Source organism: Phragmites australis, chromosome 6 (assembly GCF_958298935.1).
Source record: "Phragmites australis chromosome 6, lpPhrAust1.1, whole genome shotgun sequence".
Classification (NCBI taxonomy): domain Eukaryota; kingdom Viridiplantae; phylum Streptophyta; class Magnoliopsida; order Poales; family Poaceae; genus Phragmites; species Phragmites australis.
Window position 1 is genome coordinate 3,919,191 of NC_084926.1, and position 17,151 is coordinate 3,936,341.

General features: G+C 43.4%; 1 protein-coding gene across 2 annotated transcripts; it reads right to left on the reverse strand.

Moving 5' to 3' along the window:
* Positions 1-62: 62 nt before the first annotated feature.
* LOC133921173 (MADS-box transcription factor 22-like) lies at positions 63-14,486 on the reverse strand. 2 transcript variants are annotated; one of them, XM_062365943.1, is made up of 8 exons: positions 13,982-14,486; positions 9,721-9,799; positions 8,889-8,950; positions 8,702-8,801; positions 8,574-8,615; positions 1,430-1,471; positions 1,010-1,164; positions 63-373 (listed from the first exon to the last, which is right to left on the reverse strand). In XM_062365943.1, exons 1-8 carry the CDS (start codon positions 14,161-14,163, stop codon positions 349-351), a joined length of 687 nt encoding a protein of 228 aa, XP_062221927.1. In that variant the 5' UTR covers positions 14,164-14,486; the 3' UTR covers positions 63-348. The 2 variants fall into 2 exon arrangements, with proteins under 2 accessions (XP_062221927.1, XP_062221925.1); XM_062365941.1 differs by having other exon boundaries at positions 1,010-1,170; positions 13,982-14,480.
* Between the last annotated feature and the right edge of the window lie 2,665 nt (positions 14,487-17,151).

Consider the following 17,151-nt stretch of genomic DNA (forward strand, 5'->3'; position numbering starts at 1 on the left):
TTACCACTCTTAGTAAGATAACACTACTTAGAACATTAACGCATCCCTATGTTTCAGAAAGATAATAGGAACGCTGCCTAGTCATAGAACATAACTTATGATAGCAACAGGTACATAAATTGCATCAGCAGTACCAAGAGCGATGAAAAGAACAGTACAGGTGGATCTAAACATCCTAGCAAACGGTACAAGCGGAACATCGCATCATGAAGCCATAAGGATGATAAACCAGGTTAACTGATCTCGCTTCTAATGCAAGATTATTGCAGTCTGGATTTGTCCATAACACAAGAGCCGATCCGCTGAGGCCGCAACTCCATCCCGATCCGCACGGACACCTTTTTGTTGTTACTTCCATGGAACACAAGGCAACCTGCACAGTGGAGAGTAAAATCATGGAAAACACTAGAAGTAACAATACGAAACATAAAATTTCAGTTGATCAGGTAAGCACAACACCATCCACACTACTAAAACTGATATAAAACATAAAATTTTAGTCGGTCTTGTAAACATCGTCGTTGAGCACACCTATAAGATTACCTCTCTATCTAAAACTTGTATGTAGCTTAGCGCTAATTTAAAGCTTTACTAATGTCCGGACCTCAGAAATGTCTAATGGATTAAATATAAAACAAAAAAGGAAATATCAGTCGGTTGCAGATAAGACTCGGTACATCTAGTTCTATTGATATGCCCCCAAACCTAAACCTATCAGGTAAACCCAAATTTATATGAAACGATGCATGCTGTTTGCATCACAAGCCTTACTTCGGCAGTACAAATCGAAGCCAACACCTAACAAGGTGAGACCAACCATAGAAGTAAAATAAGGATAGACTAAATATGCTCCTTCGTTTAGTTTATCAGATAGGACTCAACACAAGAGCTCGGTTCGTCTATATCTTAACCAAAACCAGGATCTAAGAAGCAAATACAAAAAAAATAAAAAATGATCTACTTCAGCAAAACTTAGTGCGCATGAAAAACAAAGCTACTCGAGACTCACGCTAATTTCAGGGATACATCCGAACCATCATCATTATCCTGTGAGCTTCCAGAGTTCAATGCAGTCATCACAGATTCAGAGGACTGCCCGTCTTCAGCAATAACGTTTTCAGTATCAGCAACTGCTTGCTTGCCAGCTGGTGGTATCTGGGATACCTGTATCTATCCAGATATTTAAATGAAACACAAATATGTATTCAAAATCAGATGGATCCTTCTGAAAAGAAACGATGGCTAGATAAAGGGAAAAATTGCCTATATGCCACCAAATTAGCTGTGTTTCGAAGATTTGACATGCTAACCCACATGTCATTGACACAGGTGGCCTCATGTGTCAGTGAGAGAGGGGTGGCATTTTGTCGAAACGCAGCTAAGTGGCAACTGGGCAAATTCCTCCTAGATAAAGAAGTGCAGTTAATACTTGATTCCTCAGTTGCATGTTCTCCTCTGCCAGCAGTGAACTCTGCAGTAAAACATGGAAAATAGTGTGACATGAAAATTAGTGTTTAACAGGAATACAGGACAACAGGAGAGGAACCTACCAAATATATATTGATTACTAAATTCATTTCGCTAATCAAGTGACAATGGTACATCAAACCAAGAAGTCATAATATTACTGGTAAGTTTTTATATGTATTTTTCAAACCAAAGAGTGCTCTTTGCAAGAGAACATGTCACTCGTTTCCATCTGCTAATGCAGTATCTGAACAGCTTTTAATATCAGCATGAAAACCTCTATTTTTCACTCTGAGATAACTGTCCTAACATGAAACATCTGTAAGTTTGCATTGAAGTCGCAACAGATTGAGTGATTGACAGTAGCAACTGCAGTTTGCAACCAAGTTCCTTTTTTTAATAAAATAGGTGTCCCTTCATATTCTGACTACTAAAAGTCATTTAGAGAATTTTTTTTTTAGAAAAAGTAGTGTTTGCTCCTACTAGGCTTGATGCACAGCTGGATCTATCCATGTAGTCCCCAAAAGTTAGGAGGAAAGACTGTCATTACTGCTCCACTTACGTATATCATGAATCATCATTCCAGCTCTCATGGTTGAAGAACCTCAGTTATTAAATGCCAAACATCCAAATCTCCCTCAAACATGTTAACCATACTGAGCCAAGACTATCCTATCACCACACAACAGCTAACAGAACATCTACATAAGCTAAACAATCATTATCACTTAATGTAGCAAGGTGATAGCTACCTTATGATCTTGACAACAATTAAAATCAGCAGGCTAGCTAGTTCTCCACAAATAGCCAATAAAATGGGGCTTTAGAGGTGGACCATTCGTGAATCCCCACATTTGCTTAATTCTTATTTAATATAAGTGGTTTACAAGAATTATAGTTCCAATATTAAAACTAAAGTCACATGAGTTTTCTTCTATACTGGAGGTAACGATACACTAGATCAACTGTTTACACATAATTCTGTTATTAAGAATAATCATAAATATGCTATTACAATATATTGTTATATTAGGTTTCTTGAAACATGAGAAGCGTGGTAAACGTAACAAACCAAAGCTTAAAGCATCTAGTAGTTTAAAAAAAGAAAGAAAAAATATTGGCCTTCAACAGAAACAACTAAGAATATATATATATATATATATATATATATATATATATATATATATATATATAATACACAGGAGGATTGCGTATTATTGTATTAAGAAGGAGAAGAACAAAAAGTTGGATTACAAACACAACGCACAGAATAGAACTCCCCCGCCCAGCAGCATAAGGTTTTGAATACACAGGAGGACTGCGTATCATTATATTAAGAAGGAGAAGAACAAAAAGTTGAATTACAAACACAACGCGCAGAATAGAACTCCCCCGTCCAGCAGCATAAGGATGACGCACACCTAAGCCGACTACTCAAATAAGCAACCTAAGTGACGAGCGCCCACCGAGCTCCATAACTTAGCCTCCGCCATGATCCGATCTAGGAGCTGTGACACTGTAGAAGTCCGATGATCGAAGAGCCTAGTGTTGCGTTCCTTCCATAGATGCCAGGCTACAAGCATGAAGAGTGTGTTGGTTCCTCTCCGCATAGCCGCCGACTGCATGGAGACGATGTGTGTCCACCAATATGGTAGAGAGACATTTGAGAGGAACACACATGAGCGGCGAGCCCACAGGAGCGTCTCCCACCAGATCGATTTAGAGAAAGAGCACTCCACCAGGATGTGATCTGCAGTCTCAAACGCCTGATCAGAAAGCCAACAAGTAGGGTGAGCATCCAGACCGTGTCTCAGGCGCTTTTCCGCAGTCCATATGCTCCGCCGCGAAGCGAGCCAGATGAAAATCTTGAATCTGAGCGGATCCCAAGTCCTCCAAATCCGGTCGGCACCTTGGAAGCCAACAACCCCAAGATGAAGAATATCGTATGCTGAGCACGCCGAGTACACCCCGTCCGCAGACCATCGCTAGGCAAAGACATCCTCAGTATGCTCATCCAATTGAAAGTCCAAAAGACGAGACCAGATCAGGATATATTCCATGAGAGGCTGCGCAGAAAGTGCCCTGTTGATGTCACGGATCCAACGCCGGCCTTGAAGAGCCTGCCACCGTCCGAGTGCGGATTGCCTGACGACTAATCATTGCCTAGAGTGCAGGAGCAACTGATTTAATCGACTACCCGCCGAGCCATGCATCGGTCTAGAAAAGAGCCCGTTCGCCATTGCCGCCACGCACAAAGAGAAGCATTAAACAGAGATTGAACTTCCGGCTCAGCTTGTAGGATCATGGCCGACCAAGCCCGATCACGATCAACTTTTTGCAGCCAAAGCTAGCGCAGACGCAGAGCATATTCAGCGAGCTTGAGGTCCGAAACGCCGAGGCCACCGTACTTCAATGGCCTGCTGACCGCACTCCACACGACAACGCATTTTCCGCGCACGGACGTGTCGGTCCCCGACCAAAGAAACTTACGACGAATTGCGTCGATCTCCTTGATTATCCACGCGGGCAGTTTGTCAGCCATAAGAGTGCATGTAGGAATGGACGAAAGGACGGACTTCACCAAGATAAGACAACCACTTTTTTTCAGCAGAGACCCTTTCCAAGACAGATTGCCTGCGAGGCACTCCACGAGCGGCAGAAGTTGGGAAGTTGGGCTTTTGGGAGCTTCCTGGTCGATAAGGGTAAACCAAGGTACTTGATCGGAAAGTGCACAACTTGACATTGGAAGATGGCTTGAATACCCTCCAACGCCTCTTCGCAACCAAAGATAGGAGTAATTGAACACTTATTCAAAATTGTCCTTAAGCCCGATGCAGCTCCGAAGATTTCCAGGATGCATGTGATCACCGTGGCTTCAAAGCACATCATCTGCATACATGTTGCACTGATGCCGAATGGCGAATCGGTTGAAGAAGGCTATTGGCGCTAGCTTTGAAAAAGAGACGATTCAGAACATCCATCACTAAGATGAAAAAGCATGGGGGATAAAGGATCACCCTAGCGAAGGCCACAACGGTGACAGATGGGCGGTCCAGGTTGGCCATTAAGCAACAAACGTGTCAACGAAGAAGACAGCAAAATTGCAATCCAATTTCTCCACCGCCGCTCAAAACCCCAGTCTTGCAGAACCTCCAGTACGAATGGCCATGAGACTGTATCAAAAGCTTTTGAGATGTCCAACTTTAGAAGCAGCTCAAGCACTTTCCGCTTCATTAACAGCTTCGCGGATCGTTGAATATACTTCAAATTGTCTTGGATGGAGCGACCCTTAATGAACGCACTTTGGTTGAAGAGGATGATATCACCAAGGTGTTGTGTGAGGTGGTTTGCTAGCAATTTGGAAACCGGCTTGGGAAAGATGTGGAGTAAGCTAGTCGGTCAATAGTCAGTGGGGGCTGCAGCATCCGCCTTTTAGAAAGGAGGGAAAGAAGGGCGCCATTCAGACAGTGCAAATGCCACTCATTTTGCGCGAAGAAGGCATCCAGTGCCTGGAGCACGTCAGTCTTGATCACTGACTAAGCTGCTTGGTAAAACGCACCGATGAAGCTGTCAGGACCGGGAGCCTTGTCCGGCGGCAGGTCACGGATCACACTCCAAACCTCCTCGAAGAAAGGCACCTCAAGGTAGGAGAGGTCCCGCGGATAGATCCCCAACGACTCCAGGTTAATTGAAGTTATTCTGGCAACCTCAACACCCAACAATTGTTCAAAATACTTCTGAAGAACGTGAGCTTTCTCTTCATGGCTGTAGACCAAGTGATCATCCACATGAAGGCTGGCAATGTGAGTCTTTGCCTCTGATAAGAGGCGTGCAGGTGGAAGAAACAAGTATTTGCATCACCCTCCCTAAGCTGTGAGATCCTAGATCTTTGTCGTGCGATGGTTCGTTCCAGCAAGGACAGGCCAAGGCAGAGGCGCTTCAAATGCTTACAAAGATCAGATTCATCATTCGAGAGCGACCTAACGTCCTGCGCGCGATCAAACCTCAGGATCACCTCCTTGGCCAGAAGAAGTTGCAACTTAATGTTCCCAATTTTTTTCACCGCCCAGCTCTGGAGCCCTCAAGCCGTGTTACAGAGTAAGCAGTCAAGACGCCGGAAAGGGTCCCAGACGTTATCAAGACAGCGCCAGCCCCGTTCCACGGCCTCGAGGAAATCATCAAACTTCGGCAAAAGGTTTCAAAGTGGAATCTCGGCTTGATCTTGATGGGCGCATTACATTGAAGAAGAAGGGGGCAATGATCTGATATATCCGAAGATAAACCCTGAAGGTAGGAGAAGGGAAAAAGCTCTTCCCAATCTAGGTTGGCCAGCGCACAATCAAGTTTGATGAGCGTGGGATTAGCACGTTCGTTGCTCGAAGTCTAGAATCGACCGTGCAAGTCCCGTAGTTCCAGTTCGTCTACAACTTGACGAAATTGCATCATGTTACGACGATTAATGCGTGCATTATTTTTGTTTGCTGCCACCAACATAAGGTTGAAGTCCCCAACAACGAGCCAAGGGCCGAGACAAGAGTCCCGGATGACCTACAGCTCTTCCAGGAATAGGGTCTTTTCATTGTCTTCCTGTGGGCCGTAGACCGAAGTTAGCCACCACGAGTGGTCACCGGAGGTAAGTGAAACCTTAGACGTGACAGAGAAACAGCCAATTTGAACACAAGACAAGGACGCGACATCCGAGCGACAGGCAATCAGCACCCCTCCCCCCCCCCCGGGCATATGACAAGCCGGCAAGAACGCAAAATCTTTGGAATTGGAACCAAGCATCGAGGAAACAACGCTGGAAGGGTGATATCTAGCTTAGTCTCTTGGAGACAAAGAAAAGGTGCCCAATTGTCGTCAACGAGAAGGCGAACAGCATCGCGCCGAGCCGCGGGAGTTAAGGCCCAACACGTTCCAAGAGAGAATAGAAGTCTGATCCATCTAAACAACAACAACAACCGCGGAAAGCGGCCAAACACAAGCGCCGAGGTCGTCAGTTAGCCGAAGAAGCGACTGCAGTGGAGGTCTTACCGAGGGACAGGAAGAGGTCTTTGATGGCCGCCAGGTGATCCCCGCATAATTCCACTTTGAAGAATTCCTTATACGCCTTCCGCGCTTCTTTAGTAACGGGTGCGGATTCGGAGAGGATACCAAAACGGCGCATCAGAGCCATCTCAGCTTGTTTAGCCGGCCTGACCCGCAATAACGGTTGATTCGCAATCCTTTGGCTTCACTTCAGCAGCGGAAAGGGCAGCGCAACAGCAACGTGCGAGACCAGGGCAAGTTTTGAAGCAAGTGGTGTCTGAACCTCCATCTGGACGGCATCAGCAAATGCCTGTAAATTGTTCTCAGCGACGATGGAGCTCGGCCGCTGAGAAGCGACATCGTCTGCGCTTGGAGGATCTGGACAACCGTTGAGAAGCGCGGGAGCCTCGGCCGAAACAGCCGGGCTGGCCATGGCTTGTGAAATATTTTCAGTCGGAAGCATAGACGACACGGAGGAACTGTAAATTGTTCGACAACCGCCTCCCCCGAGGCAGGCAAGAGCGGCCCATGGCATCAAACCCACCGACCCCATCGTCGAATCGCACAGCACTATCGCTGCTGGAGGACGACGGCATGTGAAATTCAGCCAGGGAGATAATGCGTAAAGAAACTTCGTATCTCAAGGTTGGCGCCTCCATGATGTATGGCGGAAGGCCGCCGAAGAGATGCTGCATCTCAGGGTCATCGTAGCGAAGGCGGAGGAAGGTTCCGTGACCTCTATGACCATCTTGTGAGGGATGTCTTCTGGATGATCGATCAAGGCAACAACGCGGAGGTCTGTCAGGTCTGTCTGGTTCGCGAGACACCCTCATTGTCAAGCCGCTCAATCCAACAGTGAGAGGCAAGGAGATGCTGCACGTAGCCATGGATCAGGTGTGTGGAGGAATGCCCCAAAGAGAGATGACAACACGGAAGGCCAGGGACCCGCCGGCCGCAAACGACAGCCTCGTCCAGGGGAAGAAGAACCAACAAACACTTGCTTCCATAGGCCTCCCGCTGGGAGCAAGGATGGTGTCACGCGTCGCTTGAGACCGACACTCGATCAAGAAGCTCTGGGGGAAGAACCCCTTAACGGAAAAATCCTCTGCCGGGACTAAGAACGTCATTGATGAAATTCGACAACCCTGGTGCCTTGAAACCAGTTCGAGCGCAATTCCCATAGGCAATGAAAGCCCACCGAAGAGACATTCTTCCGCCGAGAAGAAGCCAGACCAAGGCACGATACTTCTCAGAACCGACGGTGCAGAGCGAAGAGCATCGACCTCCTGGGAGGTGGATTGAGGCGATGCAAGAACCTGGAGGAGTGGAACCGAGGGCTGCGGAGCCAGAGGGAGTGGAGCCAGCACAGAGAGGCAGTCGACCGTGGCGGCCCTCCCAGGAGAGCGGTGGGGTAGCACTCCCGGCCACCGAGCCCACCGGAATGGATCCAACAGAGGAGAGGCGACGGATTTGGTGTCGGCGTCCAGTTCCCTCGGAACCGAAGGAGGATCCTCGCAGACGCTTGCAATCTTTTGCCTGGTGACGAAACCCCTGACAACGGAAGCACCTCGGTGGAAGGCGGCATTCGGCACAACGATGCTTCCAGGAGAGGTAGTTGAGATAACGGCCGTCGAGAGCCGCAGGTAGGCTTTTTTTGCGCGGTGCCGAAGCAGGAAGAAGGGAGACAGCATCACTCTTGGACGCTCGAAGGCTACTACGTTCAGTGACCAAGGTCTATCCAGCAGCAACGACCAGATGAACCGTAGACGGCGTAGAGCGGTTGGGGAAGCAAGGTGGGGCTTCCCGCGTGGCAACCATGAACCCCGAGGGGGTACAGTGACCAGATGGAGGCCCTGACAAGGAATCCGGGAGGATGTTCTTGCCATTAGGCCCACCCAGCGATGTCCCGGAGACCGATACTGCACTAATGGAGATAGCGGCGAGCCGCCAGCCGTGGACGCGGACAGCGTTGTATCGAGCCATCGTTGGACAGCCAATTTGGATCAAGCCGAAACCTAGAACGCAGCATCAAATATCCAATCATATATCATATATCCAATCCAACAATTGGTCCTTACCTTTCTCTGGAGTTCATTGATCTGTTCCAAGAAGTGTTCATCCTGCAATCATATATCCAATCAAAAAGTTGCTCATACAAAGCAAGACTTGATGGAAACTGAAATAGGATTGCGTTGAATCATCATACCTTGGTTTGAAGCACCCTATGCAGACCAGATTCCAGGTTCTTCTCCAACTTCTGGAGTTCTTCAACACTCAATCCCTCAAGCTCCTCACCTCTCATCTGCCTATAAATAAGACATGAAACATCATAAGCATATTCATCAGAAGCAAATGCTTCCATGGATCATGTAAAAATAAGGAATAGGACATACCTAAGTCGAAGGCTTGCTTCTGCAAGTTGCTCATTCAAATTCGCATATTTGCTGTGTTCTAACTGAAAAGGAAAAGAAGAACTGTCAATATTAGCAACAAAGTAGACATGCCGTGCAACAAGCATGTCAGTACCATTTAGAGAGAGAAAAAGATATTAAAACATTAGTTACAAGCCTACAAATCACATGGCAAGTTTCGCAACTACATGCTTAAGTTCAAAAGTAATTTATCTCTGAAAGGTACCAAGAGAAATTTAAGCAAGAATTAAGATTCTTGCCAGACTCGGAAAAACAATTATATAGAAGAGATAGTGAATGGACTACTTTCATTTTTGTTCTTTCTGAATAGCAATTAGTCCATAAACCCCTTCAGCTTGTTCTCGTGATCCATTAAACGAAACTATTATTGTGCTGTACTGTACCACTTAGCATGGTGAGAGTGCAATATCTGACGAGCCATTAATGAAAAGTGTTGAAGGATAAGTTTCATAGCTTATGAAAAGCAAAAAGGAAAAAAGAACATTGCCAATTAGCATACTGTAAGTAGTGGCGCAATTGGCCAACCAGGGTGATCACCCCAAGGAGCAAATGCAGTTTCTTTCAAGTAATCGTTAGTATTTTTAGGAACAGGAACGAAATTTCAATGCAATGACCCCAGAAAAAAAAATGCATATTATATGAGGGCTTTAACTAGCCCAGGCCGTTGGCATAAAATGTCCCACTTTGAAACATATTCTCATATAATTTCTGCTGTTTCCTGGGTTTTTGAGTACTACACAAGTACTGTAAGTACTTATTAGCATTACAGTACGAGAAAAGAATGATTACATACGTTCAAGTCAAGCGAAGGTTGGTCTGCTTTCCCCAGGTTCTTAGAATGTGTGTTGTACTTGTCGATGACCTCATTCATACTGTCCAAGGGAAGGCAATATCAGTACCATAGCAAGCTACAACAAATCAAGCAAAACGAAACTGAAATTAAATATTGGTGATGAAAGCATGGACACAATTATATAAAGGCTGATTGTATAATTACAGAGGCGTGGTTGACAGTTACAGTAAATCTTCTTCAGCAATATAAACGAGAATGGGGGAGGATTGGCGCTTTCATGGTTGGAGATATCATAATAAGAAAGGCAGGCATGTTGTACACAGCAGCGTGACACAGTAATTGAGATATGCATAAACAATAGAATAACTAGCATATTTCAAACAAGAGTCAGCATTAGTTTCAAGTTCAGGGTTCGAAGAAACCCGCTGCAAAGAAAGAATCAGTCAGTTACAAATAGCTTAGTCTATATGTTAATATGATCAGCCTTCAGTGACGATTGAACTAGGCAAACGGAATAAGATAAAGCAGATATATCGAGTTGATAGAGGGTATGACATTCAGTGGATAAATGGTTAATTAGCATGTTTTCGTGAAGTCTACCGGTACATTTACTGCAGGTAAGATCAAGGAAAACATGCGACAACTCAATCAACAAGTTCTATTTTGCATAACATTTTCAAGTTACCTTCCCATTGTTTTGGCCATAAAGTACATGAAGCAGCACCAGCCTTCTCAATTTTTTTAATATACTTAAATAATGAATTATATTCAGCAATAGATCTTCATTCTTAAGGTGAACTTAAGATATAATGCATTTTATATAGACGAGATCAGACCTGCTTCTACTTTAACACCTGTGAGGAACAAGATAATTAGAAATTTGGCTAATTAATTATGATATTTGAATTGATCCACATATTAGCCTAGTACTTAAAAATAATTACAGCTTACATTGCATTATGAAAGTGAAACTCTACCATGGCTCACATGTCATGACTAGTGTGCCAACCATTAGAGTTGACTGCAGTAATTCACTTCTAGGCCCACCAGTAAGTCAAATGCATTAGTACTATGGGCTATTGGATTGCAGATGGCAGCACATAGTACATCTGACTCTAGTCTATCATGTAAGCAAAATACTATAGGTGCCCAATATTTGGTTTGGATAAAGTTATAAGTCACTGATAAAGCACAACTTTTTTTTACCTTGCTTATCTCCACGTCATGTGACTCTAGCAAAGCCCACTGTTTTTCTACTTTTGCTCAGAGCACCGAATCCATAGCCACCCATAGGCTTGTGTGAGTTTAATTGTTTTGACTTAAGTCCACCGATACTACATGATAGTGACTATTGGGCCATCAAAGCAAATCTTAACTCCTATACCACTAGAGCACATAGCTCAGTCTGGTTTATTTTGGAGTAGGAAACACGCTAGCTTGCATGTTTATCAACGCAGAACGCAAAGATTCCATAGCGGCCAAGTTGTCGAGGCCTATAAATAGAGCAGTGCACCACCTGCTGCTGACCATACACACAAGCAAGTCTTCTTTCAACACTCACACCTCCACTCAACTCTTCCTCATACAACACACACCTATACATGTATGCCATATATTAGTATTAGTTAAGATCATTAGTGTACCATTAGGATGCTATTGCCTATAGTTAGCGTGGATATTTTGTCAAGTTATAGTCCGGGTTTTCTGTCGAGATATATATAAACATCGGTTTTCAACCGTCGGTTCTGACAGGACAAAGGTGCTATATCTAGTCAACGAAAGAATTCTAGTTTTCTTAGTAAGAGGCAAGCTGCGTTCACACACTCTTAGAGTAACACATTTATATCAGAATTATTTTCTGTTTATATTTCAATATTGTATTTCCCGTTATCACGCATTATTATCCATTAATATTGCAGTTTGATGTTACATTTCAAAGTTATGCTTGCATTTCTAGAATAGAAATACATATGTTGTCGATCACTAATAGTAGAGTGGATACTGACGTGGACGGTTGATACATTTTGAGTTACTGGGAATGCCTAGTGAACGATCTGGTCATGTAGCCGAGACTATCTTATTCACCTGTATGGTGTAGCATGTGCATTAAAAGTATCATTTGAGATTGTCCATAAGAAAAACTCAGATACTGACGTGGACAATCGATACATTTTGAATTACCAGGTGTGCCTCATGAACAATTAGGTCATGTAATCGAGACTATCTTATTCACTTGTATGGTGTGGGACGTGCATTGAAAGTGTCATTTGTGATTGTCCATAGGATAAGCTCAGGCCCTGTCGTGCTACAAAACACGATATGATATTGATGATTAGACAATCTCTGTAGAGTCAAATAAATAACAAAAATTTGATATTAGAATAATTCAAGTTTATTTATACATACAATGTCTTGGGTGTCAAACGTAGAATCTCAAGTTCATGATCAAGACATCGACAACTAGATGCTATGCGCCGGAAATTTTGGAATATTTCAATAGTGTAGTGTTTAATATTTTGTTTACATCAAAATAAGTTGTATAAGAAGACACTTAACCATGTAATTATGACTTCTCATATAAATAAAACTTCCGCTAGTTGCTCTAAATACCACTAATTTTATTTGAGTTTTTTGGTCTTAACATGGTTATGGGTTTTTAATCTATAATTATATGGCGACTCTCGCGTGGGCCCGTGTTCGGGGCGTGACAACACATGTTTGTGCTAGAAGTTATTCTTCTACGTTAACATTTGTCATTTACAAGAATCATATCACTTCATCATGTTGCTACCTTAACTAAACATTATTCAACCAGAAGTACAGAATTGATTTTAACTAAAAATCTGGAGACCCTAATTCAGCAAAACAAAGCAACATGTATCGATATGATCCATATTCATCCAAGAAATTCGAAACACACGCTTTGATCCATTGCTGTTACATAAAACTGCACTATTGCTTAACAATGAGGTTTCTGTTTGAAGTAAATGTTGTGATCATAGTATGTGGACTTATCAATTGATGCAAATTAAAATAACACTTGAAATAATAAGCATCGGTAGGAAAAGAAAGAAATTTTAAGTAAATCCACATCATGGAGCTGAAATTGTGCAAACAAAGAATAGGCATCATTTGTTTAACTGGGAAAAACTTTTTAATGTAATATGTACAGCACCAGAAAGACGAACGAATCTCTCGTTAAAAAGGGGCAGATGCATCATCGAGTGGGGAAGAAAACAAGTGCATCTACAAGATCATGATTCTTTGAAAATGACAAGGCTTACTAGTCAATCCAATACATATAAGTTAAAGAACTGTGAGGCATCATTTTAGTTAATGTTTGATAAGAAATTAAATGAGGTATATCGAACATAAACAAAGACGATGCTGCAAGAAGCTCGAACATATATACTGTGTTAGCATTATTCTAGTCTAAACTCTGAAGTTGTTCCCAACAATCACATTCTACCGCGGCGAAGAATAAAACCTGGACAAAGTGGAATATATCACAAACAAGCATATGGCGTAACATCTAGGCACCACATAAATGACTGCTTTGAGGAAGGCTCGCTTTCAGCAGACGCCAAAAAGAACAGATGACGAAACATGCATGCATGTAAGAGTGGCACACGATTTAACAACAAATACAGATTTCATATCAAACAACAGTAGCGCATGATTTAACAACAAAAAATAAAGTCCATATCAATAAACAGTAGCACATGATTTAACAACAAAAACAAAGCTCTACAAGGCTAACCAACAGGCCGTAGTTGCAGCATCACACGAAGCACGAGACCCTATCAGCACCACATAAAATCACAAGGACAGCCGTACACAATTAGCAGCGTGACTTTACCCCCACCACAGACACACCTCACAGCAAATAACATTAGTCACTGTACTAGCAGCAGCGGAGATGCCTCCTCAGTCCACACACCCAAACGGGAAAAAGAAAATTACATGGTCAAACTACAGTAGAGTATATTAAAAATCTCCATTTCTCCGGAGATCGGCGCTTGCTTCAAACACAGGTTTCTTCCACTGGAAAAACAGCGACCCATATCAACGCATCGCATGAAATTCATCGCCGGACGACAAATATACATGGAGTGCAAGTATGGCGCGGTAAGACCCTAGCCAGGCCGGATCTTAAGCCCCGGAAGGCTAGGAGGGAGAAGAGGCGGGTAGATCTATCGAAACACGGCGGCGCGCGAGAGATAGAGAGGAGGGAGGGGGTAGATGCACGCGGAGCGCGTACCTGGAGCTGGAGAACTGGGAGAGCTTCCCAGTGGAGGAGAAGACGATGAGCGCGACGTCGGCGTCACACAGCACGGAGAGCTCCTCGGCCTTCTTGAAGAGCCCGCGGCGGCGCTTGGAGAACGTGACCTGCCGCGCCGCCGCGCTCTCTATCCTCTTTATCTCCCGCCGCTCCCTCGCCATCCCCGCCGATCTTACTCTCTCTCTGCCCCCACCCACTCCTCAAACCGAGACCTCGCCGAACCCCGAACTCCGCGCGTCCGGCAAGGCGAAGTCGGAAGAGGTCGATGCAGCGAACCACTCCGTTCACCCGGCGACGGTGGTTGCGAACCTGCGATGTGATGCGACGCGATGCGAAAGGATCGGGCGGAGGGGAGAGGAAAGGGGGAAGGAGTAGTAGTAGAGGGGGGCTGGGGCCGGGTGGGTTGGGGTCTCGAGACGGGGGACTCGATCCTATTGGCAGGTTGGCATAAATAAACCGACCCGGCCACAGCTCACGCGAGGCGACGCAATTACCGTACCCCGCGAATAAACATAAACAAAGCATAAAATTGCCATACCTCCCGCGAATAAACATAAACAAAGCATAAAGGCAGAGAGGCGTCGGGGCCGGCCGGCCCGGTCATTGTTTATGCTCTCGCAACACGGAACTGCACGCGGGGCCCACGACGGAGTAGAGAGGCGAGAAGGCTAGGAGGCGCGTAGGGGGTGGGGCGAGGCGTGGCGAGGCGGAGCCGCGGAGGATTCCTGAAAAGGAAAGGAAAGGGGCGGGGCGGGTGGGTGGCGCATGGCCGGACCAGAACAGTACTGGCTGGAGCTGGAGCTGCAGCAGGCGGCCGCGTGCGGCGTGCGCCGTGACGGTGCTGGCCGCCTGGCCTGCGCGCAGCGCGTTGAAAGAAATCAAGGAGGTGCTGCGCCTGCGCGTGGATTGGGGACTGGGTTGGATTAGATTGGCCGCACCACGGCCGCGTACCTGCTTATTGTACCGCGTTTGATATTTGTTGGGATACCAAACAGTTCTCCTTTGTTTTGTCATGAATCTGATTTCACATGGTCATGGGGTTAAGGCCTAACAACCACACTAGTTAGGAAAAGAAATACCATATGCACATGTCAGACTGGTGTGTGAAGTGAAATACTAAACGCATGAGTTAGTTAAATGAGCTAATTTTGGATCCGGGGGAGCTTCAGGATGTCCATTATACGAAGATATGCATCAATCCTGTGTATCCAAGCAAGAAAACAGTGTCCATTGGTTTCTCGTGGCCTGGTCAATTTTCCTCGGAGCAGCATGGGGAGATGAAGATCTCCTTTGAGTTGTACGCTCATTTCCTCAAGACCAGGGTTTGAAAAATCATTAAAAATCACTTGAATATTGGCAAATTCTATCCACACCATATTTAGAAATCGACCGATTTTAAATTTAAATTCAATATATATATATATATATATATATAATCTAAAAATACTACAGATAATTTGAAGACCTTCTGTGAAAAAATTCATAAAAAATATTGTTTGCATCATATTTTATAGAGAGAAAGTTTTTTTTTTTAAATGTTGAAATGGGTCGTATGAACATGATCATTTGACCCATCATGTTAAAAGAAAGCTTAATATACAAACACATATTTTTTTATATAGAACTTATCTTAAGATGATCTTTAAAATTGGTTTCACTTCATTTATTGTTTTATTAATTACTCCATAATTTTTACAAGTTCACAAGCATAAAGTGAATATATTAAGAAACAACACTGTAATTAAATTTTCCATATCTAACATTATTTTTCCTGCATAAAGTATAGTATAAGTAAACTAATAAAAGTGTTTTTACTAATTTTGGAGATGTGATGGGTTAGTTATGAATTAATCTAGTTGCAACACATTCACATAATCATACACGTTAAAATAAATATTTCATGAGTTCATGTATTTTTAAAATACTTAGGATCATATAGTAAGACTAACAAAATTGGTTTCATGATTTTTGATTAGCAAAGAATTAACTATACATTTAAATAGGTTTAGAAAATATATTTCTTACAGAAAATATACAAATTTTTTATAAGTATAAATACTTTTATGATGTAGATAATGTTACAAGAAAACCAACAAAATCTGTTTCATTTGATTTAAAACTCGGATGTATTAATCATCAATTTTACAAGATTAAATTATTATTTTTTTCTTAAACTTGAGCGTTTTAGATAAAACTGAGTGGTTTTTTATTGAATTCGAGTAATTTTTAATCTTGCATGGATGATTCGACAATCCAATGGTTGTGCAACATGTGGAGATCAGCGGGCCACATCTCGCCGCAGTGCTTTCATTTTCTAACATGTTATACTCTATTTCGGTTAGGCATAAGATTCTTCATTTGGTGTTTTACAAAGAAATTGTGCCGAAGTCTCACTTACCCTGGTTTCTACATTGACTCCCTCCGAGAAAGGAGCAAAATTGTTGTCAAAACGCAGGATTTCGAAGTAGTTCGTGAGTAAAATTAAGCTTCATCCACCAGCTGAATTGCACACCAGTAGAAGCTGTGCAAGGAGAGCCCAAGTATCGTTGTCCAAACTGGAACATCGTTACCGTCATCATGAAACGAGCAATAAGAGCTAATGGGAGTGTCCAATCAAGGTGCCTAATAACCGGCGAGTAATCAAATCAGTTGGCATCCACAATAGTGAAAGGGGTCCGTTCAAGCTGGCGTGATATTTAATCTCATCTCATCCGGCTGGATGTAGCCCAGATATTAATGCCGAATCATCAGAGTTTGCTTTATCAGTTGAGATTCTGACATTAGCCAAAAATGACCCCACGCTAGCTAAGAACTTTTTTAAATAATATTATTTTATTAAAAAATATATAAATAATTTAAATTAAAAAAATCGTATATATAGATGCCAGTTGGCTTAGATTGCCCACTAAACCCTTATAGGCAATACGAGTAGGGTCTGTCAGCGCACAAAAACCAACATGACATGTTAGTATTCTATGTGCTCTAGATCCCACTATTTGATTCATAGTCTTTCTTAGTATATGTCGGTATTCTATGTATCAACAAATTCTATCGATATTGATAGTATAATGTCGATAAAACCTATCAGCATATGAAGTACAAACGGGTCATGTTGGTTTTTATGTGTCGATAAGACTTTATCTGTAGTG

Excerpts from the sequence above, each read along its gene's own strand:
- LOC133921173 (XM_062365941.1), bottom strand. The coding sequence starts at position 14,163 with ATGGCGAGGGAGCGGCGGGAGATAAAGAGGATAGAGAGCGCGGCGGCG. Across the intron at positions 8,802-8,888 it reads GAAGCAAGCCTTCGACTTAG|GCAGATGAGAGGTGAGGAGC; the intron begins GTATGTCCTATT and ends TCTTATTTATAG. Across the intron at positions 1,472-8,573 it reads TCAATGAACTCCAGAGAAAG|AGTTCACTGCTGGCAGAGGA; the intron begins GTAAGGACCAAT and ends GTTTTACTGCAG.